Source organism: Triticum urartu, chromosome 2A (genome assembly GCF_056163025.1).
Source record: "Triticum urartu cultivar PI428250 chromosome 2A, HENAU_Tu73, whole genome shotgun sequence".
NCBI lineage: Eukaryota > Viridiplantae > Streptophyta > Magnoliopsida > Poales > Poaceae > Triticum > Triticum urartu.
The window spans coordinates 760,220,776-760,245,753 of record NC_141874.1 but is presented as its reverse complement, the minus strand read 5'-3'; the positions used below and the strand labels follow the sequence as shown (position 1 = coordinate 760,245,753).

General features: G+C 44.4%; 2 protein-coding genes and 1 pseudogene across 2 annotated transcripts; 2 read left to right on the top strand and 1 right to left on the bottom strand.

Moving 5' to 3' along the window:
* Positions 1 to 117: 117 nt before the first annotated feature.
* On the bottom strand, positions 118 to 11,951 carry LOC147987954 (uncharacterized; annotated as a pseudogene).
* On the top strand, positions 5,359 to 7,643 carry LOC147987955 (uncharacterized). Its single transcript, XM_087545536.1, has 2 exons — positions 5,359 to 6,988; positions 7,071 to 7,643. Exons 1-2 carry the CDS (start codon positions 5,624 to 5,626, stop codon positions 7,311 to 7,313), a joined length of 1,608 nt encoding a protein of 535 aa, XP_087401662.1. The 5' UTR covers positions 5,359 to 5,623; the 3' UTR covers positions 7,314 to 7,643.
* Positions 11,952 to 15,212: 3,261 nt separating the features above from the next.
* On the top strand, positions 15,213 to 22,044 carry LOC125530776 (uncharacterized). The gene is given in 11 exon segments (XM_087545529.1): positions 15,213 to 16,095; positions 16,793 to 18,713; positions 18,866 to 18,973; positions 19,070 to 19,215; positions 19,421 to 19,559; positions 19,692 to 19,953; positions 20,222 to 20,456; positions 20,530 to 20,680; positions 20,794 to 21,078; positions 21,080 to 21,367; positions 21,449 to 22,044. Coding segments are annotated over 11 exon segments (4,410 nt in total). The 5' UTR covers positions 15,213 to 15,337; the 3' UTR covers positions 21,566 to 22,044.
* The last annotated feature ends 2,934 nt before the right edge of the window (positions 22,045 to 24,978 follow it).

Below are 24,978 nucleotides of genomic sequence, written 5' to 3'. Positions count from 1 at the left end.
TCCTCGTATGCCTAGTCACAAAATTGCTAAATCATGCTATAGCTTTCATGTATCAGAATACACATTGGTGACTGAAAACAAAAATAAAATGAAATAGAAGTAAAGGATCAAGGGAACAACATTAGCAGATAGCACATAATGTAGAGAAGTTCTGATAATCGATTAAAAATGCCCAGCATTATATAAGAAAAAGTATGACCAGGACATAGGTGATGTATAGTCTGGTGGTAATGAAAACTTTCATTTAGGATCAGGACATCAATTAAGGCCACATACCATGCCACATAAGCATATTGTTCCCCATGCACACAAATACAGATCGACTTCTTCAGAACAAGATTTGCATCCTCTTGCCAGTTCCCAGGGTGAGAGACCTAGCCATGGCGAGTTGCTCTTTGATGGTACAGGATAGGGGCAATGGCCTGGCTTATTTTGTCTGCTTGGCTTATGGTGTACCCAGTGGTTCTGTCTCCCTGCCCGTTTGCGTCATCCAACCACCGTGAGACCAGTGTGGACAGACCTCCCGGTAAGCCTCCATGCCTCTTCTTCGTAACTTGGTCAGGGGATGCCACTTGGACCTTGATCTCGGCTTTTATGAACTGGACTGCAGCATTCCCTTCTGAGCCAAGCCATTTAGTCAATATTGCCAAACATCTCTTGAACCCTTGCAAATGCCACTGGTAGGTCCTCCTCTCCTCCACCTGCTACCTTTGTGACCATTTCTGAAAATGTATCCTTTTGGCCACAAATGACAGGAAACACTTAGTTTCTGCAAGAATAAGTTGCTTGCGATTACAACATGGATTATTACATACCTCAGCTTTGGGATTCTCTGGGAATTATTGATCTTTGGCTTCCGAACTCATGTCAATGTCATCACGGTCTAGCACCAGAACGTCAGAGAAGGAGGCAATGACAGATGGTGCTGTAGATGGCGTTGAAGGTGGAGGTGATGCTGCAGGTTGAACAACGTTTGAAGTGGAAGCAAGTGTCGGTGATGGCTCTAGTTCATGATTAGTAACCTTTTCAACACATTTTTCAGTCTTGTTCAGTTCATCTGTGATATTCACTATACTTGGCCTTCTGTGCGGATCCATATCCGTGCAGCTCAGTGCAATCTCAGTGCATCTTATCACTTGTTGGCATTGTGCCTCTAGTTGTGCTGGAGAACTCCATAGAGTCTGCAACCTTTTTCTCCAGTTTTCGTGTACCTTTGTAATCCAAATGTAAAGCTATAATTACAACATACAAATGTGGAACATATCGTAATATTGTTCAAAATAAACATATCTTTTTGTGCAATCAAGGAGATATCATTCTTACTTGATGAAGAAACTCTTGTTGCATTTCATCATGTGAGTCATGGCCGCTAGGCCCTGCAATTATCTTTGTCATTACAACACCCAGACTATAAATGTCAAACTTCTTTGAGACCTTTCTTCCAAATAAGTATTCTGGTGGCATGTATCCACTGCATATGGCAACATAAATATTACAAAGAGAATTTATTCACTAGAAATGATTTCATTTTCGGGAAGCAATTACTTACAAAGTTCCAATAGGACTTTGTGTCATCCTGGTCTGTTCTTCGCCATAGCACTTGGACAAACCAAAATCTGCAAGTTTTGGGGCCATGTTTTCATCTAGAAGTATATTGTCTGGTTTTAGGTCCAGATGATAAAATGGTTTTTCCAATCCTTCATGAAGGTATCTTAAGCCTTCACAAACCCCTTTGATAATTTTGTAACGTGATTGCCAATCAAGTCCATTGCATTCATCTGCAAAATTATTATACAAAGAGGTTGTCAATGGAATCCAGATATAGATGCCATTTTTCTTCACATCATTAATAAGTATGTACATAGTATAATTGAAGTGGAACAGAGCCTCATTACCGGACAGATGCTTATGAAGGCTCCCCTTGGACATATACTCGAAGCAAAGTGCTTTGTCTGTTGTTTCACCAAAAACAATGGTTCCTTCATAGTCTGCATGTTGGCGTTGTGTTTCATAGCAGTAGCCAACTAACCTTACGATGTTCGGATGCTTTAGCATCATAAGGTTTTTAAACTCACGTATGAATTGTTTATCATCAATTGTTTGCTTTAGATTATAGAGCAGCTTCACAGCAACCACTTGTCCATCGTCGCACACACCCTACTCAAGATGTATTAGCAGCATACAACATCGATCGATCATGACAAGTAGAAAATCTAGATTGGTTACGTGTCACAACTATGGTTTTGAATTGGCTTCAGAAATATTTTCACTAGAATTCAATTAATAATCAACATTTCAAAAATTGAAAATTATTTTAGATCTGTGTCCTACTGTAACAACTAAAATATTTTGATCAAAGGACTATTATTCCATATCTATTGATATGACTGAAATTTTAAAAATTCAATGAAATTTCATTGAAAGTGGAAACCACAAATGAAATTTCCTGAATCTTACCCTGTAAACTTTTCCATATGCACCTTTACCAAGTACTCGCTCCTCTGCGAAATTCTTTGTGATCTTTCTTAATAATTCCATCTTTACACTGGTTGGCTCCATGGCTTCAGAACTGTGTAACCTTTCCCCAGCGGCAGTGTCTCTGCAGGAACAAATTAAACCCACATGCACAGCCGTTGTAGAAAATATAAATTAACAATGAACCAATCTAGGTAGCCAGCTTGGGTGAAGTAACAGCCATAAAATCTGGATGGAGTGAGATGAGATGTAGCATCAGAACCTGCAAGCTAGGTAGCCAGCTTGGGTGATGTAGCAATAGCCACCGGAGAGAAGAGGACCGATTGTGAACTTGGCCGCTTCATCCGATAAAAGAGTGGCTCCATCCGAGCTGTTAAGCAAGGAGAGTACACTGTCGTCAGTGTCGACCTGAGTGTGTAACTGTGTATACATACATGGACAAGGACAAGTTAAGATAACGACTCATGGATCAAACACTACAGATGGTGCATGAATACAGAGTTTTGTCAATGATACTTACCTGAGGTGGCGGTGCAAACGGGTCCCAGTACGGGTAAGAAGCTGACATGTTGTTGGTACTCCTAATAGGTACTTGTTCTTCACATTCAGAATCACTCAGACTCGTTCCCTGTGTCTGTGTGCATGGCTAAAAACAATCAGTGCAAGTATGTATGCAGATGATAGCTAGCTAGCGGAAGATATATTAGTACTCCTAATAATTAATCAGCTGAACGTGGACAGTTGAGTTGCTGCATGAGTATAGTTATAATTCAAAATCATCATCTACATTTTTATTTGATTACCTGAAATGAAGAGGAACATAACTCGTCGTTCCATCTCTTTATGCTGACGACTGGTCTGTTGGGATGTTGTTGGCTCGCCTGCCCCAGCGCTTCCTCTGCCTCATGCACCTCTGCGGGGCCGCAGCCCCTGCAGTCGAGGTGGTACGTGGCCTTCTCGAGTAGGGGCATGTTCCCCAGCATGCCAACGTCCACCCCTATGATGCCGCAAACCTCCAGCTGCTGAATCAGTGGCAGCGCCCCATCGCCGCATACCAGCTCTATGTTGGTGTTGAGGCACTCCAACACCTTGAACTCGTCCCTGCCGGCGGTGTACGACAGGCGATACTTGTCCTCCTCCATGTGGAGGTAGAGAGAGCGGAGTGACGGCATCTGCCCAAGGATCTCCAGGTGTTGTGCCTGCAAGGTCTCCACCTGCAGCAGTAGTTTGTAGAGTTTCGGAGCAGACAAGTGATGGATCCACGGTGTCTCCTTGGGTAGGATGGCCCCGAACAGCAGCAGCTGCCGGAGCTCTGGGAAGGGCACGTTGTCTCCCCAGCTGTTGAGGCGGATCTTTCCCTCTGTGCTGAACCAGAACTGCAGGACCTGGAGCTTGTTCAGATGGACCAGAGATTCCACCAGCTTCTTCTGCATGCCCTCGTCCACCTCGTCAAAGTGCATCACCAGCACCCGCATCTTGCTCAGCTTCCGGAGCTCGGCGGCGAAGTCCGGGGACTTGTCCGCAGAGTGCAGCCACAGCTCTTCCAGGCACGTCAGCTTCCCTACCCGACCCATCATCCTCGTGCCTTTGCCAGCACGCAGACACCTAAGCTTCCCTAGCTCCCCGACGAACGGTGGCAGCTCTCGGATTCCAGTCGCCGTCACGTCGAGTATCTGTAGGAGCTGGAGGCGTCCTATTTTGCTTGGGAGCTCGGCTATGGGTGTGCCCACAAGCCCAATATACTTGAGCACTTTCAATCTGCTGAGCTGCTCAAGATTGCAATCTCTGACGGATAAATCACAGTTCTCTAAATCTATTACACGAAGCCGTTTAAACCTCCGGAGCGGTGGCAAGCTACTACGGGCGCATGCATAGAGTGACAACACGTCGCCCACTTCCAGGCTAGTGTTTTGATTTTGGCCCTTGTGGATGGCTAATCTATGAATGGATCCGGTTTGGGATGTGCTCTCCTGCTGATTCATGCCTATAACAGTGGAGACGTTCTCGCTGCTTGACAGGTAGCGGATGAGGTCAAGCATCAAAATGTGGACACGGCAGCCACCTTGGCTGGGGTCAAGAGGGCTCACCGCCCACTGGATCATGCACCTATCTATTAGCTCGTTGAAATAGGTCTCCCCAGTTTCAAATAACCCATCAGGAACAAGGCCTTCTGCTACCCACCTCCATATCAACATATTCTTCTCGATCCAGTGGTGTTCTGGGAATAGGCTTAGGTACAGAAAGCATTGCTTGATATTGTATGGTGAGAAAAGTCCACATTTCAACCCTCAACTAACCACGGGCGTTTGATTATCAACCCTCAACTCTAAAACCGGTCAGATTTCAACCCTGAACTTGTCACACTGTCCACTTTACCCCCCTTGACTCGGTTTGAGGCTAGTCAAGTGGTTTTGACCCGGTCAAAGCTGACTGGGCAGCCCAGTCAGCATGCCACGCACACAGGTCCAACCTTATCCCCATCTCTCTCTCGTTTGTTCAGTCTCACCCTGATCCAAATCGACCTGCCGCCGCGTTGGTCGCCGCCGCCTGGGACGCCGCCGCCCGCAGCCACGACCTCCTCGCCGGCGACCGGTAACCGGGCGCGCCGCCACCGCCGCCTGGGACGCCGCCGCCCGCGGCCACCACCTCCACCGCGGCCTGGGACGCCGCCGCCCGTGGCCACCACCTCCACCTCCACCGCAGGTTTGCCCTCTCTTCCCTCCCTTCCTCCCTCTGTTTCCCTTAGATTTTAGTTGCTGCTGCTAACCCTAGCCGCCGGCGAGCTGCTGCTGCTAGCTTGGGCGAGTTGTTGGTGCTCACCGCCGGCAAGCTGCTAGCTTGGGCTAGCTGCTACTGCTGGTCCTGCCCTTGCACCCCTTGTTAATAGTGATTTTCCCCCTCTCTCTGTTGCTGAAACCGTAGTAATGATTTCTTATTCTGTTTTCTCATCTCTTGTAGATTGAATGGATCCTCTGGATTTCTTTATTGTGCGATTCCATTTCAATGGTGCATTTGTGCGTGAGGGTCAAAATTTGGAATATGTTGGAGGCAGCGGGGAAATTGCTCATGTTGAGCGGCGCAGTTTGTCCTTACGCACTCTCATTCTAAATCTGAAGTGCATTACAGTGTCGCTCGACAAGGAGTAATCATGATGCTGCATTGGTTATATCCTGGAAAACAATTGTCTGATGGATTGATGGCATTAGTTGATGAAAATTCCGTGAAGTACATGCTCTCATATGAAACAGATGGAGGTGTAGTGGACATATATGTTGAGGACATTAGTAGTAATGAGCCAGAACAACAAAGTTATAGGGATGATGAAGTACCCGCAGGCGGTGATGAGAATTCAAAGCAAAGTTTTGGGGATGATGAAGTACCTGCTGGTGGTAAAGAGGAATCAAATCAAAGTGATGCTGTTGATGGCAATGGTACCGATTCTTCATCCGATAGTGACTTTGTGTTATCGGATTGCTCAACATCCGATGATGAGGTGGAGGAGATTAGGCAGAAGTACAAGGATTTCAAGAGCAAGAGCAAGGGCAAGGGCAAGGACATCACTGCTATAGAGAAGGCCATTGCACCTCCGACAAAAAAAAAGATAGTAGCTGACTCAAGTTATGAAGATGATGAATCATATGATGAAGATAGTGATGGTCAGCTTGTTGTTCATGAGTCCGAGTTTCCAAAGTATTCGAGTCAGGCTAAGGTGAAGAAATTCAGTTTGGGAATGAAGTTTAGTGGAAAGAAACAGTTCAAAGAGGCAATAGTGGACTATGGTCTTAGGAAGAGGAAGGAAATAAAATTCATTAAGGATGAGGGTGACAGGGTGAGAGCAAAGTGCACTTGGCCAACTTGCAAATGGGTTTGTTTAGCGAGGAAGACTAGCAAGTTTGAAAGCTGGCAGATTACTTCTTTCATTGATGAGCACACATGCCCAAAGAGGAAAGACAACAAGTTGGTGACATGCACCAGAATAGCCAACAAGTTTGAGAATTTGATCAAGTCAAACAATGACTGGTCAGTCCAACATTTGAAGGCCACGGTGCAGGAGGAGATGTTTGCTAATGTACACATATCGAAGATTAAGAGAGCTAAGGCAATTGTCTCAGAAAGGATTCAAGAGTCAAAATTGGGTGAATATAGCCAAGTCTTCGATTATCAGCTAGAGCTTCTTAGAAGCAATCCTGGTTCTACTTGCATAGTGAAGCTAAACCCTGACAATGAAGTTCCAACCTTTGACAAATTCTATATATGTTTTGATGCTTGTAAGAAAGGTTTTCTGGCTGGATGCAGAAAAGTCATAGGTTTGGATGGATGTTTCTTGAAGGGGAGAGGAGGAGAGGTGTTGAGTGCAATTGGAAGAGATGCAAACCATCAGATGTATCCGATAGCGTGGGCACTTGTAGACAAAGAGACCAATGAAACCTGGGATTGGTTTGTTAGCCTGTTGTGCTCAGACTTAAAACTTGGAGATGGATCGGACTATGTTATTATTTCTGATCAGCAGAAAGTAATTCTTTTTTAATCACATTTTATCATATTACATTGTGTTGTATGTTGTATGTTCTGACTCATGTTGTCATTGCTTGTAGGGTATTCTCAAGGCTGTTGAAAATTGGCTACCAAGAGCAGAGCATAGGAATTGCGCAAGGCACTTGTATGCAAACTGGAGGAAGACCTACAGAGAGAAGGAATGGCAGAAGCTATTTTGGGCATGTGCAAAAGCTAGTTCTCCAATGCTTTTCAATCTTGCAAGAGCGAAGTTAGCACAAGAGACTGTTGAAGGGGCAAGGGATGTGATGAAAACTGACCCACACCATTTGCGAGTCTTTTAATAAGTGGATCGTGGAGCCTCGCTGTTTGCCAGCAATCAGCATGTTTGAAGCCATTAGGGTGAAGATAATGGCTAGGATAGAATATCAAAGAACCGAGTCGGACAAGTGGACTGGCACCATTTGTCCCACGGTAATTAGAAAACTAAAGAAAAGCATAAATGCCTCTGCCTATTGTCATGCTATTTAATTTGGAATGGTGAAGATTTATATGAGGTGACTCATAGAGAACATAGGTTCCAAGTGAATCTAGAAGAGTGGACATGTAGTTGTAGATATTGGCAACTATCTGGTCTTCCATGCCCTCATGCTATATCATGCATTTTTTTCAAAACCAACAACATAGATGATTACATTGACAAGTGCTATAGCATAGAAGCATTCAAGAAAACTTATGCTTTTTGCCTTCAACCTATGGAAGGCAGACCTGCATGGCCTGTGTCTGAGAGGCCAAGACCTAATCCACCAGGGGAGATTACGATGCCCGGTAGGAAGAAAAAGCAAAGGACCAGAGAGCAACAAGAGAAGCCAAGGTGTGCCACTAGGGTTTCTAAGAGAGGTACAAAGATAAGATGCAGCATGTGCAAGCTACATGGGCACAACAGGACATCATGCAAAGCAAGAAATGGCACAGGGAGTTCAAATACACCAACTCCTGAGCAAGGCCAAGGTCCTGCTAGAAGCAAAGCACCATCAGCTGCTTCCAAACAGCCTGCTGCAAGCCAAACTGCAACAAGTAGCCAAGCACCATGTGCTAGTCAAGGGCCAGATATGGTACACTATCCAGGAAATATGTATGAGCAAACCTGATTACACTATCATGTATATGTAACTAACATTTGCCATGTTTCTTGTAGCCTTCACGCCAGAGCAGCACTAGGCAGAGCAAAAGGAAGGCCACTGAGGAAGTGGCTGCACCTAACCCAAAGAGAAGGGCGCCAACTGGAAGCAGCAGCAGGTCCAACAATTTCTCCGGAAATACAATTAATGTGCAAAGAAGCTCCAATATCAATGTTAATGTATCTACCGGCAATTCTAGCCCTAGAGCTAGCAGCAGAGTTGTCAAGCACACAAAGAAGTATGCGGGGTTTCGAAGGCTGCTTGGATTTCAATCATGAATCAGCTAGCAACATCGCTGCTTGCCAGAAATGCATTATGTATTGTGTGAGACATCTATGTGTTGTGTGTGAGACCTCATCTATGTATTGTGTGTGAGACATCTATGTTTTCTATTTGAGACATCTATGTGTGTTTGCAATCATCTTTTCCGTATGATGACCAAATGCTACCAAATGGTACCAAAATGCTGCCCAAATGCTGCCCAAATTTTGAACCGAAAAAAAAGTGCCCAGAAAATTCTGAAATTTTTACACAACAACACTCATATGATGTTCAGATAGCTGGGAAATTTTCAACTTAAATGGATTTATAGATTGAGAGAACCATCAATTTTTCAAATTCAGCCACTATTCAGTCAAAATTTTGAACCGAAAAAAAGTGCCCAGAAAATTCTGAAATTTTTACACAACAACACTCATATGATTTTTAGATAGCTGGGAAATTTTCAACTTAAATGGATTTATAGATTGAGAGAACCATCAATTTTTCAAATTCAGCCACTATTCGGTCAAAATTTTGAACCGAAAAAAAAGTGCCCAGAAAATTCTGAAATTTTTACACAACAACACTCATATGATGTTTAGATACCTGGGAAATTTTCAACTTTAATGGATTTATAGATTGAGAGAATCATCCATTTTTTAGATTTACACGTGGCATGCTGACTGGGCTGCCCAGTCAGCTTTGACCGGGTCAAAACCACTTGACTAGCCTCAAACCGAGCCAAGGGGGGTAAAGTGGACAGTGTGACAAGTTCAGGGTTGAATTCCGACCGGTTTTAGAGTTGAGGGTTGACAATCAAACGCCGTGGTTAGTTGAGGGTTGAAATGTGGACTTTTCTCTTGTATGGTAGATCATAAAAGCTATAAGACAACACCTTCCTTATGTACTGGAAAGCCTCGCCCTTCTTGTACTCATACAACCAATGCCGCTCCTTGAGTCGATTTCTAGCAAGCACAATACCTACCATAGTGATGGCTATTGGCACACCACCACATTTAGGCAACATTTTATCTGACACTATGTCAAATTGATGAACATATCCGTTAGCCCAAGCTATGGCACGGAGTAACTGACCCGACTTGTCAGGGTGGAGTGGTTTCATTGTGTACATGACGCCACCAACTCCTTTGGCAATATTGAGGTTACGAGTCGTGGTGATGAGTTTACTTCCAACACCTGCACTGCCCTTTAAAACATGTTCAACGAAGTAACATGTTTCCATATCCCATATATCATCAATGACAAATAAGCACCTATCCACACCATAAGGTAAAAGGCTTGAATCAACATGCATGAAAAATCTGATCGATTAAACTCTGAATGCAAGGGGAGGCAATAAAGAGAGGAGTACAGAGATGCATGATTTACCAATACCTCGCTTCATTGTAAAATGTATATAATGATGTTGGATTTACTGTTTGTTGTTAACATGGTATTATTGGTGCCATCACAAAGTTAAGGTACATTTTGCAATGAGTCTATTGTCACCTTCATATATATAGGGGAAGCCATATAATCAAAATCACATATTAACAATTTGAGCAGTTTTAACATGGCCCCTCTTACCTCCTCTTTTCATATGAGAAGCACAAGTATAAAATAGATCTGAGCCGTTGATCTCATTAATTAGTGGTCTGATTAACTCTTACTTTTTTACCTCACATGTAAAAAAGAGGGGGTAGGGACCATGTTAAAATTTGCCTAACAATTTAGACCACGGAAGATTGACTGTCCACATGTATGTACCGAACAACCACAATGAATGTCAGAAAGATCAGATAAATAACCCACCTAATGATTGTTGCAGCAATGAGATGCATGCAATTTCACTATTTATCCGTGTTTATGTGCAGTTCTGAATTCTTAATTTCTGTAACGATCATATATGTAGACCATGTATTCTCCTACTTTTTTACACACTTCACTGAGATGGTAGATGACCCTCATCAACTCAAGCGGTTAGCAACGATAGGTCTATGTATGGGAATAGAAAGTAGAAACCATGCGTACCTCTTATCCACCAGGAAGTTCTGCAGCTGGCTGATTAGCTGGTGTTGGTCTGGTTCGTGACCAGAAATATCTATGTGAAGTTTGTCGAAGATGTTGGTCAGAACCTTATTCATGTCAGCTCTCGGACCGACGAAGACAAAGGCCTCACAATCAAAGCGCCCTGTTGTCTTCATCTCGCCGTAGACTGCTTGAGCAAGGGTGGTCTTGCCCATTCCCCCCATCCCGACAATGGAGACATGATCACCCTTGGACAGCTTGTTGGTTAGCTCGGCAATTGGCCCTTCCCGGTGGACATGAACAAGCAGGCTAGATTCGCTTACCCCGGTGGACATGGCAAACATACCAGGGTCCCATGTGGAAGTACTATGCAGGGAACTCCTACAAGATACGGACCATACTGTTGATGCATCTCCATGAACATGATGAGTGTTTCTTTGATGTAGCTGGCCAACATCTCGCAGTTAATTTTGCGCTTGCTCACGGCACGACGAAAGGTGTCCTCCATGAAGGACTGCAGGCGTGTCTCGATGGCACGAGATAGCTCCCTGACCTGGCGCACCCTGAGCACCACACTCGATTCGAGCTGGCTCGGCGGCATGCTGGATATCAGAAGGAAATCGTGCATGCTGCTCAGCTCGGCCTGCAGGTTCCACAGCTCGCCCTTCACGGTCTTGTCCAGGCCCCAGTCACCCTTCAAGATGGCAACGGGGACGAAACCCATCGGGTTTTGCTTGCCTAAACCTATCCCCATGAGAAAATCGCAAACCCGTCCCTGTCCTTATCAAGGTGCGCGGCAGCCGCGGGGTTAAATTTTTGCCTGTCCTCTAAACCCGTCGGGTTTTCAAAACCCACGAAAAACCCGTCCCCACGAGTAGTCAATGAAAACAACAACTTTTGAAAGAAAAACAGAAGCATATTACAGCAGCAGACGACGGCTGGAGACCTAGGTTTAGGCTGAGGTGTTGTGTTGTGCGGGAGAGAGAGGCCTGAAGAGCGAGCGGCGAGGGTTGGTTTGTACTCCAGGGCCTCGACGCTGTGGGGCTCGGCTACTCGGGCACTGTGGCTTTGGGCCACTTGAGTCAAGATGGATCGGTGGCTAAATAACGTATTTTGACGGGTTTCGGGTACGGACAGTACTCAAACGGGCTTAAACCCACAAAATATGCCGGGTTTTATAATGTAGCCACGAGCAGCCCCGCGAAGATAGAAAGTCACCCATCACCGTTCCCTAATAGGATAAAAACCCGCGGGGACCCGGGTTTCGGAGACCCATTGCCATCTTGAGTCACCCTTGAGCAGCTTATAAAGAGACGGCACCGCTGAGCTGACCTCCAACTCCATGCTCGCGCACGCGGTGGACTCTCTCACCCTCCTTGCTAGCTAATTTCTTCTCCTCTCTTTTTCCTACTGCTCTCTCTATACCTCCTTTGAGAAACTCTTGCTTGGTAGCGGGATTGCTTGGCTTGGGAGCGCATGGGTATTTGCTATAGCTTAGCTGCTGCTGGAGCTAGGAAGATATACAAGCGCTGCCTGTGTAGTGGATGGAGAGGCATAGATAGATATTTTGTTGATCAGATCTGGACACATGGTGACTTCATCGAGGCATTTGACCAGATCTGGACACCATGGCGCTACGCGACGTCGAAAAAGACACTGCCTCACTGATCTAGGCAGAAGGCGAGTGCACTTCACGTGCCGGCAATTTATTAAGCTGATATACTTGTACAGTACTACATATATTAATTGTGAGATAATCAAGGAGCCGCACGTCGTTCCATGCCATGGCATACAGCCACTCACATGGGCGTACAGACCTTGTTGATACTACCTACTGTAGGCTCCTGAACCATATTCGGGCGTGTGGTTACCCCTTGCCATGACAGTTCCAACTTGTTCATACTTCTTCCGGTCCTTTTTACTCTGCACATTGGATTTGCTGAAAGTCAAACTTTGCTAAGTTTGACCAAATTTATATTAGAAATTATTAGCATCTATAATATCTAATAAATATTATATGAAAATATATTCCAAGATGAATCTAATGATATTGATGTTGTTATGTGAATGTCTATAATTTTTTATAAACACTTGGTCAAAGTTGAATGAGATTAACTTCGGACAAACCTAATATGCAGAGTAAAAAAGACCGGAGAGAGTATCTGGTACTAGTACTACTAGATGTCTTTTCGGTTCAGAACCAAAACATCTCACTACTATCAAACCTCAATTTAAGAAACATAGTATTACGCACTACCGGATACGGGCGCTTTGCCGAGTGTTGCGCACACTGGGCAAAGGCCTGTTTCCAGTGGGCAAAGGCTGAGTGCCCTCCCAGCCACACTCAGCAAAACTGGGAGCACAACAGCATTGCCGAGTGTCTAGCAGATGCAGGCACTCAGCAAAGTTGTGTCGGAAAAAGCCCATCCGGTGGCATTGGCGGGGCTAGCATAGGGCACCCCATGTCCAGTTTTGTCGAGTGTCACCCATAGTTTAAAAAACCGGACCAAACAGGTGCCCAGTCCGGTTTTTTTAAAACACCAGATTTTATTCATTTAGCGGTAACCCCATCTTAATGCAAAACGCCCCTCTGAAAGCCAGGAATTACATCTGAAAAAGTTAGAATATCATCTAACACTAGCTAGAGCCTCTTTAGCGCACATATGTGCAACAGAATTAACATGTCGACTAGCATACCGAAGCTCAAATCCCTGGTCACATAATATCTCTTCTTGCATCTCCTGTAAAATGTGGTAGCCAATTGATCCATCCACTTGCCTTGCTTCCCATAGGTTCTTGGCATTGAAACAGTCCGTCTCTATGATGATGGACTGGTACCCCTTCTCCTTTGCAAACAGCACAGCGTCACAGGCACGACACGCCAAAATCTCCAAGCTCAGAGGGTCAGTGACACCCACATAGCCTACGCATCTTGCCGACAGAAAAGCACCATCATGATCGCGAGCAACCATTCCGGTGGCTTCCTTGCCATTAGCATTAGACAAACCACAGTGGCACCCATTAGTCTATGTTACTACTTTTATAGTGGGAAGTAAGACTAGCCACAATAGGTAGTAACATAGATTAGTAATATGCATATGTTACTAGTCTATATTACTACCTCTATAGTGGGGAGTAACATATGTGTAGTAACATGCGACACTTTATTTATTAAGCTATAGACTCATCTTGCCTTAATATGTGTGATGTTACTCATACTACTAGTAACTAGCTATATTACCACTTTGCTCTCTCTCTTCATTTATTGCTTGCCACATCATCTATTTTATCTAGATATGTGTGATATTACTACCTATGTTACTCCCATTGTGGGTAGTCTAACATATGTGTAGTGTCATGCAACTTTTCATTTATTATGTTGTAGACTCATGTTATCTTGGTATGTGTGATGTTACTCAGGGCATCTTCAATAGTTTGTATGTTAGCTTGTTGGTAAAATATGCCATGTCATCAACCAACACCTTAACATACAACAACTCCAATGGGTTGTATCTAGTTTGCCCAATAGGATGTGAGATAATAAATGGGGTGCTCTCTCATTCTACATTGGAGCTTGTGCAATGTGTGTTGGTTCATGTACATACAACCTTCCTCTCTTTCCTCATTTATTGTATGACACATCATCAAAAATCCTATGTGGCAAAGTCTACCAACAACTATCTTACAACCATTGGAGATGCCCTCATAGTATCTAGCTATATTACTACATGCCTCTCTTTCATCATTAATTACTTGTCACATCATCTATTTTTGTCTAGATAAATATGATGTTACCATTACTCCCAATATGGGTAGTCTTATCAGACTGGTCATAGTGGGGAGTAACTTAGACTAGTGTCATGCATATGACACTAGTCTGAGTTACTACTCCCTTCGTTCCGAATTACTTGTCTTGGATTTGTCTAGATGCGGATGTATCTAGACTCATTTTAGTGCTAGATACCTCTGTATCTAGACAAATCTAAGACAAGTAATTTCTTCATAGTGCAAACTAATATAGTAGTAGTGTCATAGATTGCTCCATTTATTAGTTCATAGACTCAACATTTCTTGAAAAGCACTATGTGATGGTAACATAATATGTTACTTCAAACACCTCTCTCCTCATTAATTGTCACATAAGCAAATTTGTTTTGAGATGCGTTATGTTACTATCTAAGTTACTTCCACTATGACTAGCCTCAACAGCACGGTCAACGTTTATCTTTAACCATCCTTTTCCCGTTGCCCAACGGGAGGATAGGAATGCATTGGATACCCTCCTGAAAAACTGGTTCATGAAAGCTGAAAATGCAACGAAAACCATGTTTTTATCAGATGATCCTTCTTGGAAAGACGTACGGCTCCTTGATTACCTTGGGCTTGGAGTAAATATATTTTTGTCTTGCGGGAATCTCGGCGTAAATATCAGGTTAATTGCAGAGGCACGTGAACTGCACCCACCTACTGCCTAGATCAGCGAGTCGCTGTTTTTTTAGACGTTGTGAAGCAGCGCGCGAGGCACCATGGGTCAGATCTGACCAGCAAAATAATTATACCTGGATCTAGTAGTATCTATACGCTCCCAAGCCAAGCAACCCAAGCAAGAGCTTCCCAAATTAAAGGTAGTAGAGAGAAGAAGAAGAAGAAGAAGAAGAAGAAGGAGAAGAAGAAGAAGAAGCAGAAGAAGGAGAAGAAGGAGAAGGAGAAGGAGAAGGAGAAGGAGCAGAAGGAGAAGGAGAAGGAGAAGAAGAAGGAGAAGGAGAAGGAGAAGGAGAAGGAGAAGGAGAAGGAGAAGAAGAAGAAGGAGGAGCAGAAGAAGAAGCAGAAGCAGAAGAAGAAGAAGAAGAAGAAGAAGAAGAAGAAGAAGGAGAAGAAGAAGAAGAAGAAGCATCGCCATGGCGGCGGTGGCCACAACTTCTATGAGAGGCCTCTTGTCCAAACTTGCGAAGCTGCTCATGGATGAGTTGTGCTCGGAAAAGAATCTGAAGGTCGAGCTGACAAACCTCAACGACGAGCTGATGAGCATGTACGCTTTCCTTGGGGACGTCTCCAGCATGCCGCCGGACCAGCTCGAGTCACAGGTGAAGCTCAGGGCCCGCGAGGTCAGGGAGCTGTCTCATGCCATTGAGACACGCCTCCAGTCCTTCATGGCGCGCATCGAGTCGGCCAAGGACGCCCTTCTTCCTGGTGTGTGCAAGGTGAACATTAATCAACAGATGGACAGGTACGTCAAAGAAATCATGAAGAAGGTTGAGAAGGTGAGTAAACGGTATGGCCCGTATCCTTGTAAGAGTGACCTGGAAAGTACTTCCACATTGGAAGTGAGCACTCGTCTGGTTTCCATGGACACCAGGGAATCTAACCATGTTGGCCTAGAAGGGGCAATTGCCGAGCTAACCAAGAAGTTGTCAAAGAGCGATCATGTCTCCATTGTCGGGATGGGGGGGATGGGTAAGACCACCCTTGCTCGAGCAGTCTATGACAATATGAAAGGTGATTTTGATTGTGGAGCTTTTGTTCCCATCGGTCAGAGAGCCGACATGAAGAGGGTTCTGATGTACATCTTCGATGGATTTGACATGGAGATCTATGGTCACGAACCAGACCAACACCAGCTAACCAACCGGCTGCAAAATTTCCTGGTGAATAAGAGGTACACATATATATATCTATGCTTGCTAGTGATGTGAACTGATGAAATGTTTTTCCGTGTATGAATAGTTAATTATCCTCATTTACCATCTCTATAAACCGTCATATAGTAAGAGAAACAAATAATTCTCTGTACATATGATCATATCTGCACATAGAAAATACATAGATACAGAAATTATGAATTAATGAATGCGGATGTGTGTTTACTTTCCTACATGTAATTAAATAATGAATAAATTTTAAAGGTTACATCCCATCAATCAAGTTCATATGTTAATTAGACGGCTATTATTTGTCAGTGTATAATCAGTACTGTGGCCATTAAATCCTATCTAGTACAGTCAAAAAACGTCTTACATTATGGGACGGAGGGAGTACTAATTTCTAATACGAGTTAAAGATTATATTTTGTTGCTGTATATACAAAAGTGACATGATAGATCCATTACTAAGTACTAACTGAACTTCTCAAACGGTGATGCTTATTATAATACCATGTTAATTAGGAAAAATCACTAGTATAGTATGTGCTCCAACGCCCTTATATAAACGTTTGGTACCGAGTTATTGGTAACTCCTGCATCTCTGTATTCCTATCCTTCCGCCTTCTCCCCTGCATTTTCAGTTTTCATGAAGCAGATTTTTCTTTTGTCACGATCATTCATTCCAGCCTCTTGTCTTTTTGGTGTGATTAGGTGTGTAATTGTCATAGACGATATATGGGATAAGGAAACATGGAACTTTGTTGAACGTGTTTTTAAGGGTTGTGCTGGAATTAAAATCATCAGCACCAGTCGCAACCACAACATTGTCAAAGGAGTTGGTGTCACAGTGTACACGATGAAACCACTTTCCCCTGCCGACTCAAAAGAGTTACTCCGGACCAAAGCTCAAGTTAAAAGACATGATGCAGAATTTGATACACTGTCGGATCAAGTTTTGCGTAAATGTGGTGGTGTGCCAATAGCTATCACTATGATAGGTGTGTTGCTTGCTGAACATCAAAGCAAAGAGTGGCATGGGGTGTATGATTCTATTGGTTTTGATGAGCACAAGGAGGACGGGGCTTTCCAGCACATAAGGAAGGTGTTGTCATATAGCTATTATGCTCTACCCTATAATATCAAGAGATGCTTTTTGTACCTAAGCCTGTTCCCAGAAGGCCACTGGATCGAGAAGAATATGCTGATATGGAGGTGGGTTGCAGAAGGCCTTGTCCCTGATGGGTCATTTGAGATTGGGGAGACCTATTTCAAGGAGCTAATGGATAGGTGCATGATCCAGTGGGCGGTGAGCCCTCATGACTCCAGCCAAGGTGGTTGCCGTGTCCACATTTTGATGCTTCGCGTCATCCGCGACCTGTCAAGCAGCGAGAATTTCTCCACCGTGCTAGGCCTAGGCATGAAGCAGGAGAGCACATCCCGAACCGCACCCATTCATAGATTAGCCATCCACGAAGGTGAATCAATGGTGGGTCAAAGTCAAAGCAGTAGACTGCTGGAAGTGAGGGAGGTGCTGTCATTCTATGCCAGCACGTGCCCCAGCAGCGGCTTGCCACCACTCCGGGAGTTTGCAAACTTGCGTGTAATGGACCTGGAGAGCTGTGAATTATCCTTGAGAGATTGCAGTCCGGTGCAGCTCGGCAGATTGAAAGTGCTCAAGTACATTGGGCTTGTGGGCACACCCATGGACGAGCTCCCAAGGAGAATAGGACGCTTCATGCTCCTACAGACGCTCGACGTGAGGGCGACCGGCATCAGAGAGCTGCCGCCGTTTGTGGAAGAGCTAAGAAAGCTTAGGTGTCTGCGTGCTGGCAAGGGCACGAGGATGAAGGGCCGGGTAGGGAAGCTGACGTGTCTGGAAGAGTTGTGGCTGCACTCGGTGGACAAGTCCCCGGACTTCGCCGTCGAGCTCCAGAAGCTGAGCAAGATGCGGGTGCTCGTGATCCACTTGGACGAGGTGGACGAGGGCATTCAGAAGAAGCTGGTGGTGTCCCTGCATAAACTGCAGAAGCTCCAGGTCCTGCAGGTCTGGTCCGACGCAGAGGAGAAGGTTCGCCTCGGCAGCTGCGGTTGGGAAGGCAGTGCGCCATCCTCACAGCTCCAGAAGCTGCTGCTCTTGGGGATCATCCTACCCAGGCCGATGCCGTGGATCCACCACTCGCGTGTCCCCAAACTCTCCAAGCTGCTGCTGCAGGTGGAGACCCTGGAGGTGCAGCATCTCCAGATCCTCGGGCAGATGCCGTCGCTCCGCTCCCTCTCCCTCCACATCCACAGCTACGACAACCGTCTGTTGTACACCGCCGGCAAGCATGAGTTCATGGTGTTGGCATACCTCTACGTCACCAACATAGAGCTGATATGTGGAGAGGGAGCACTTCCAAGGATTCAGGAGCTGGAGGTTAGCGGAATCAGGGTGGGGACGGACGTTGGGCTCAGGGGGAACATGCCTCTCCTTGAGAGGGTCAGCTACCATCTCGACTGCTGGGGTTGTAGCCCCGTGGAGGTGATCAACGCAGAAGAAGAGCTAAAGCAGGCTAGCCAAGCCCACCCCAACAGTCCAGTCCTCACCATAAAGAGATGGGACGGCGTCGACGTATGTTCCATTCCATTTCAGGTAATAATCAAAATGCAACAAGTGATGTAGCAATTCAACTGTCCACGTTCACTTGATTGATTAGTACTACTATAGTTCTTTCTTTAGCTTGGCTAATATTTGCATATATACTTGGCTTGACCGCTGAGTGCTTTTACCGCACGTATATGCAGGGACCGAGCCGGAGTGGTTCTGAATATGGAGGACAAGTCTCTACCAACAGCATTTCAGCTTGTATCAGCAACCAGTGTACAACCAATGTAGAGCCACATCCACCTCGGGTAAGTACCATCTGACAACTCTGTGGTGTTTGATCCATACCATCCGGCTGGGCATCTTCATCTTCTTAATTTTCCCTTGCCCACATATACACACAGGTTGATACGGCCGGCAGTACACTCTCACTGCTTAACAGCACAGATGGAGCCGCTCTTCTGCTGGAGGAAGCCCCTAAGTCAACAATCGGCCCTCTTCCCTCCAGTGGCTATTGCGACACCCCCCAAGCTGGCAACCTAGATTGCAGGTTCGGACACGGCTTAATACATCTCACTATCTCACTCGATGCAGATTCTATGGCTGTTATTTAGTCATCATGATGCGCTATATTGTGCACCTTGACGCTAGCTCGATTGACCCAACCCGCATATGAATATGTATACATTTGTATATTGTTAATTTGCAGTATGTTCTAAGATGGTAGTGCATAATGGTTTAATTTGTACCAGCAGGCACACCACCACCGGAGAAAGGTCACCCAGTGAAGCCATGGAGCCAACAAGTCTAACGATGACATTGTTACAAAAAATCACAAATAATTTCTCCAAGGAGCGACTACTTGGTGAAGGCGGATATGGAAAAGTTTATCTGGTAAGATTCAGGAAACTAAGTTTGTACTAAAAATACATGTGACACGCAACAGAGATACAAAGCCCGACATTTAATTACATTTTCTGCTTGACATACCATCTTGTGTTCTGATAGTTCATACATTTTGAGTAGGGTGTGCGTGATGATGGACAAGAGATTGCTGTCAAGCTGCTCAATCACAACTCACAAACAATTGATGGTGAACAATTCACACGTGAGTTTCATAACCTTATGATGCTTAAGCATCCAAACACTGTACGGTTAGTTGGCTACTGCTATGAAACACAACATCAACATATGGACTTCCAAGGAAGAACTGTTTTTGGTGAAAGAATACATAAAGCACTTTGCTTTGAGTATATGCCTCAGGGGAGCCTTCACGAGTGTCTTTCTGGTATGAGGCCGCTCCACTTCATGTATATTACATACATACTCCCTACGTAAACCAATATAAGACATACTAACTATTTTCTGATTTGGATGTATATAGATGCATTTTAGTGTATTTGTTCACTCATTTCAGTCCATATGTAGTACTTATTTAAATATATCTATAATGTCTTATATTTGTTTACAAAGGGAGTACCTATTAAGCATGTGAAGAAAAAATGTCATCTATACCTGGATTCCATTGACAACCTCTTTGTATAATAAATTTGCAGAGAAATGTAATGTACTTGATTGGCAAACACGTTACAAAATTATCAAAGGGACTTGTGAAGGTCTAAAATACCTTCATGAAGGATTGGAAAAACCATTTTACCATCTGGACCTTAAACTGGGCAATATACTTCTAGATGAAAACATGGCCCCTAAACTTGCCGATTTCGGTTTGTCCAAGCTCTTCGGCGAAGAAAAAACCTGCAGGGTGACGCAAAGATCACGTGTAGGAACTATGTAAGTAAATGCCTCCTGCAAATGAACTCGTTTCTAATGAATACATTTGTAATATTTATGTTGCTGTATGTAGGGGATACATGCCACCGGAATACATTAATGAAGGCACGGTGTCAAACAAGTTTGACATATTCAGCTTGGGTGTTGTAATGACCAAGATAATTGCAGGGCCTAGCGGCCACACCAAATGTGCTGAAATGCAGCATCAAGAGTTTCTTGATCAAGTAAGGGAGCTATCCCTACGATTGGACAAAAGGATCATGTTTACTTTCAACCATATTATGATATGATGTACATTTGTATGTTGTGATTCTAGCTTTACACTTCAATTACACAGGTAGAAGGAAATTGGAGAAAAAGTTTGAAAGAAACATGGAGTTCTCCCAAGCTACTAGACGCACAATGCCGGCAAGTGAAAACATGCACTGAGATTGCACTGAGTTGCATGAAGACCGATAGGCACGAAAGGCCAAGTATAGTGGATATCATAAACGACCTTAACGAGACTGAAACTTTAATTGAAAAGGTTAGCAATTGTGAACAAGATCCATCACTGCTTACTTCCACTTCAAATAGTGTTCAACCTGCAGCATCACCTCCACCTTCAACACAATCTCCGCCACCCACCACCTTCTCCAACTAGTGGCGGAGGCAGGAATAGTAAATTTATGATCTCGAGGGGGGGCCAATTAACGAAACATAACAAAAAGTTTACTGTTCACGCCCAAAATGCAAAGAAGTGGCTAATGTCGGGGAGGGCCGGGGGCCCCGTTGATCCCCCCCTGCCTCCGCCACTGTCTCCAACACCATCTGCCATTGCCACCTTCTCCAACGTTCTGATGCTAGGCCATGATGGAATTGATGTAATGTGGGATGCTAAAGAACAGTTCCCTGAGAATTCCAAAGCTGAGGTATGTTATAATCCTAGTTGCCATCGCAATCAACTTGTTCTTGCAGAAACTAAGTGTTTCCCCTCATTTGTGGCCAAAAAGGTGGCAGGTGTAGGAGAGGAGGAGGACCTACCAGTCGAATCGTCTGCAAGGGTTCAAGAGATGTTTGGAATACAGACTAACTGTCTGGACCCAGAAGGGAATGATGTTCATCACTGACGCAGAAGAGAATATTTCTAGGTTATCAGGGGCTCCAATCAGGGACACAGTGCAACCAAGCTACTGCAAACCATGTCAAACCTCAGCAACAAAGTGACTGAAATTGAAGGGGAACATTAGAGAGATCTAGACATCTGCGAAGAATGGTACACGAAGGTCCCTTACCGAATGTCATGGCTGAGTTGCCACAAGTTGCAGCATGCTACCACGAGAGGCTCATGCTACGACTCTGGTGCTTTCACCCTAGCACAACTCGGAGCCTCCGAACAGCATGTAGCTGCAGATGGTGAGGATGACAATGACTAAGCGAAGGATGTTATGCGCATATCAGCTAGGAGTGAATGCTTTATCATACTGATTGTCAATTCTATTCATGTACATCTCTCAAAATTTACAAAGATGGCACCAGCCAGTTGCACCGTATTGTTTTTGTGTCTAATAACAATTAATGGGTAACAATTTTTTTTGTCTAGACAATATAGTGTGCCATATGTATGCAGTGCAGGTCCCTGATAAGAAATAATTGCATGTATGGATAATTTCTTCTGGTCACCAGACTCACCACAATAAAACTCCCAATTTCTGAAATCGTAGAAGGTTGATGCTGTCTATTCCATTGGCCAATAGAGAATTGACTTCAGTGTATAGTCTATGATATCTAGCTTAGGTGCCTGCACCAAGGAAATCTGAGCCAGACTTCAATACCCTGTCTTGAAGCAGAGATTGCAGTTGGCTCAACCTTACAAACCTCATTAATTCGTAACAGATACTAATAGTGTACCGTTTCATTGTCATAATAAAATATATTGTACTGCTAATTCTATATGTGAGGCATCAAGCATGTGCACCATCTTGGGTTTTCAAATAGAGGCTGAAAATGTATTATGGTAGAAAGACGAGGTCGTGGTTAATGAATATTTACCATAAGTTCGGCATTGCTCATGTGATCACCATCACGGCATCATCAAACAGGACAAAAGCACCCTGTGCATGCATCCATTTGAGCAGAAGGACTTGATCGAACTGTTTGGTTTTGACTGACTTCCTGTTTTCAGCGTAGGTTGCAGCCGCATTGCTGACGCTGGGAACATTAGCTGAATTCTCCTGATCTCCTGAAACAGTTACACAGAAAATCAAATGCACACATATTTCTTTCTTTGCATGGAGTAGCTCCCCTGGATTACCATCGACTCTTCATACAGATTCATAACATAATATGTACCTGAGCTCAGATTAGAACACGCAGCAATGCAGCACAGCAGGAAATTGGAACTTGGTAGCCACGAGATCGCTTCCGTGCCATATTATCTTTCATATCACTTAAACAGCTTTGACTGGCAGTAAGTGATTCACGGCGCAGGTCCTTACCGCGCCGGCGAGCAGGAACTTGTTGAGTGCCTTGCTGTCGCACGCCCTTTGGAACGCCCTGCCACGAAGAGGGCCGCGGAGTGTTACTGACTCATTGCAGTGCTGCGCGTACATGGAGATGGCGCAGCCCCAGGAGACAGGTCCCGCCGCGGCATTGGGTCGAACAGGTGGCAGGCGTCGCGGAGGTGGACGAACTCAGAGTAGCCGCGACGGAGGTGGTTGGCGAGGAAGAGGTCCGGCAGAGCCCGAACATCCGGAGACGCACGCCGACGGTGTAGCCGGTGGCGAGCCCCGTTTCTCTCCGGCGAAGGCCGCGGCGAGGGCGAGGCTGGTGCTCGGCGGTGGCCGTGTCCCGCTTTGGACCGTATGCCGCTCTTCGTTAAAACTTGGGCCGGTATTTGAGAGAGGCCCTGGGCCGACCTCCACTAAGGAAGGGGATAGGCCCGCCCTTGTCGTCTTCTCCGTTCGCATCGACCGCCGCTGCATCTTCCTTCTCACGGCGTAGCCTCCAATGCCGCCGTGCCTTCCACCAAAATGTAGCGGGCCTCTGCTTCTCCCTTTGGTCTTGCGCTGGATGGGGTTTGGTCGCGGCATCATCCCGCGCGGGGTATGTGATCGGTTCGAGGCCGGCGAGCAGTGGAGCAGGCGACCGCCACCGTGGGAGGAGGAGGATGAGCGTGTGCGTCCCCGTCGTTCCTCCATGTGCGGAAGCAAGATGCGCGGTCGAGCGGCAGAAGATGCCGGCTGCTCCTGACCCCTACTTGTAGAAGTGCATGCTCATGCAACCAAAAGATCGATTTTTTTTATCTCTCCCTTCTAACACTACTGAAGCTTTTATTTAGTCCCACGTCGCCTATTCAAAACATTTCCCACCGATTTCTATAACAGCTTGTTTGGCTCCCATCATTTGGGCCGAATTCAATGGATTTCATTTGCGAATTCCGAATCTTACTTGTTTGGCTGCCACGGAATTGACCGTCGGATTTCATTCTTAAATTCCAGAAAACAGAAACTTGCCTAGCCCCAAATCCCAGCGCAAACCTCTTTTTACCGGTGCAGGGATGTACCGGTGTTAAATCCATCCTTAAATTCTTGGAGATTGGTGCACATTGTCTACATGCATACTAGTATTCCTTTGTATTCTGTTGAACATCACCATGTATGAAATATCTTGTCAACTCTTGTCAGCACATTTTGTCAGTACAATGCATGCATGGCTCAGACATACTCTCCTCCTCTGGCTCCTATAACAAAGGTACCCATTTAAATTTTATTTGACATTTTCAACCATTCATATCTTTTAAACCAAAATTACATATGTGAAATATTTTATATATTTGATCTCCGGGTGTGAAGACCTTTAGAACAAGCTCAATTTTGGATAAATTTCAAATAAATTTAATTTTCAACATTTCAGTTAACTTATTTCACTCTATACATTCTGTGTGAAACTGCTTATTTCAGTGTTCGAAACTTATTTTACTCTATATATGGAACATATGAAACATGTTATTTCACTCTGTGTGAAACTGCTTATGTCAGTCAAATTTAAAAATAACATGTTTCACACATTTCAAAAAGTAGCCATTTTCATAGATTTCACTTAGTTCAAAAATCTAATTTCACTAATTTCGTATATTCTAATTATTTCAGAGAAATATGTGTTTGAATTATATTTTTTATATGACTGAAATAGTTTTTTAATTGAAATATTATTTTTGTGAAAAATCCTTATTTATTTCTGTATATTGTGAGTGTAATGTGTTTTCTGAAACTAGTGAAATGAGCAAACTCTATCTTTTGTAACGAGTAAAATCACTTTTTTGAAACAAGTGAAATATAGTATTTCAATTGACTGAGTGTAATGTGTTTTCTGAAATAAGTGAAATTAGTTTCTTGAAACGAGTGGAACATAGTTTGAAAATATAATTTTTTGTGATGTGTGAAATAAGTTTTTTAAACGAGTGGAATACAGTACTTCAAATGAGTGAATCTAATGTGTTCTCTGAAATGAGTGAAATAAGTTTTTTCAACTGAGTGAAATC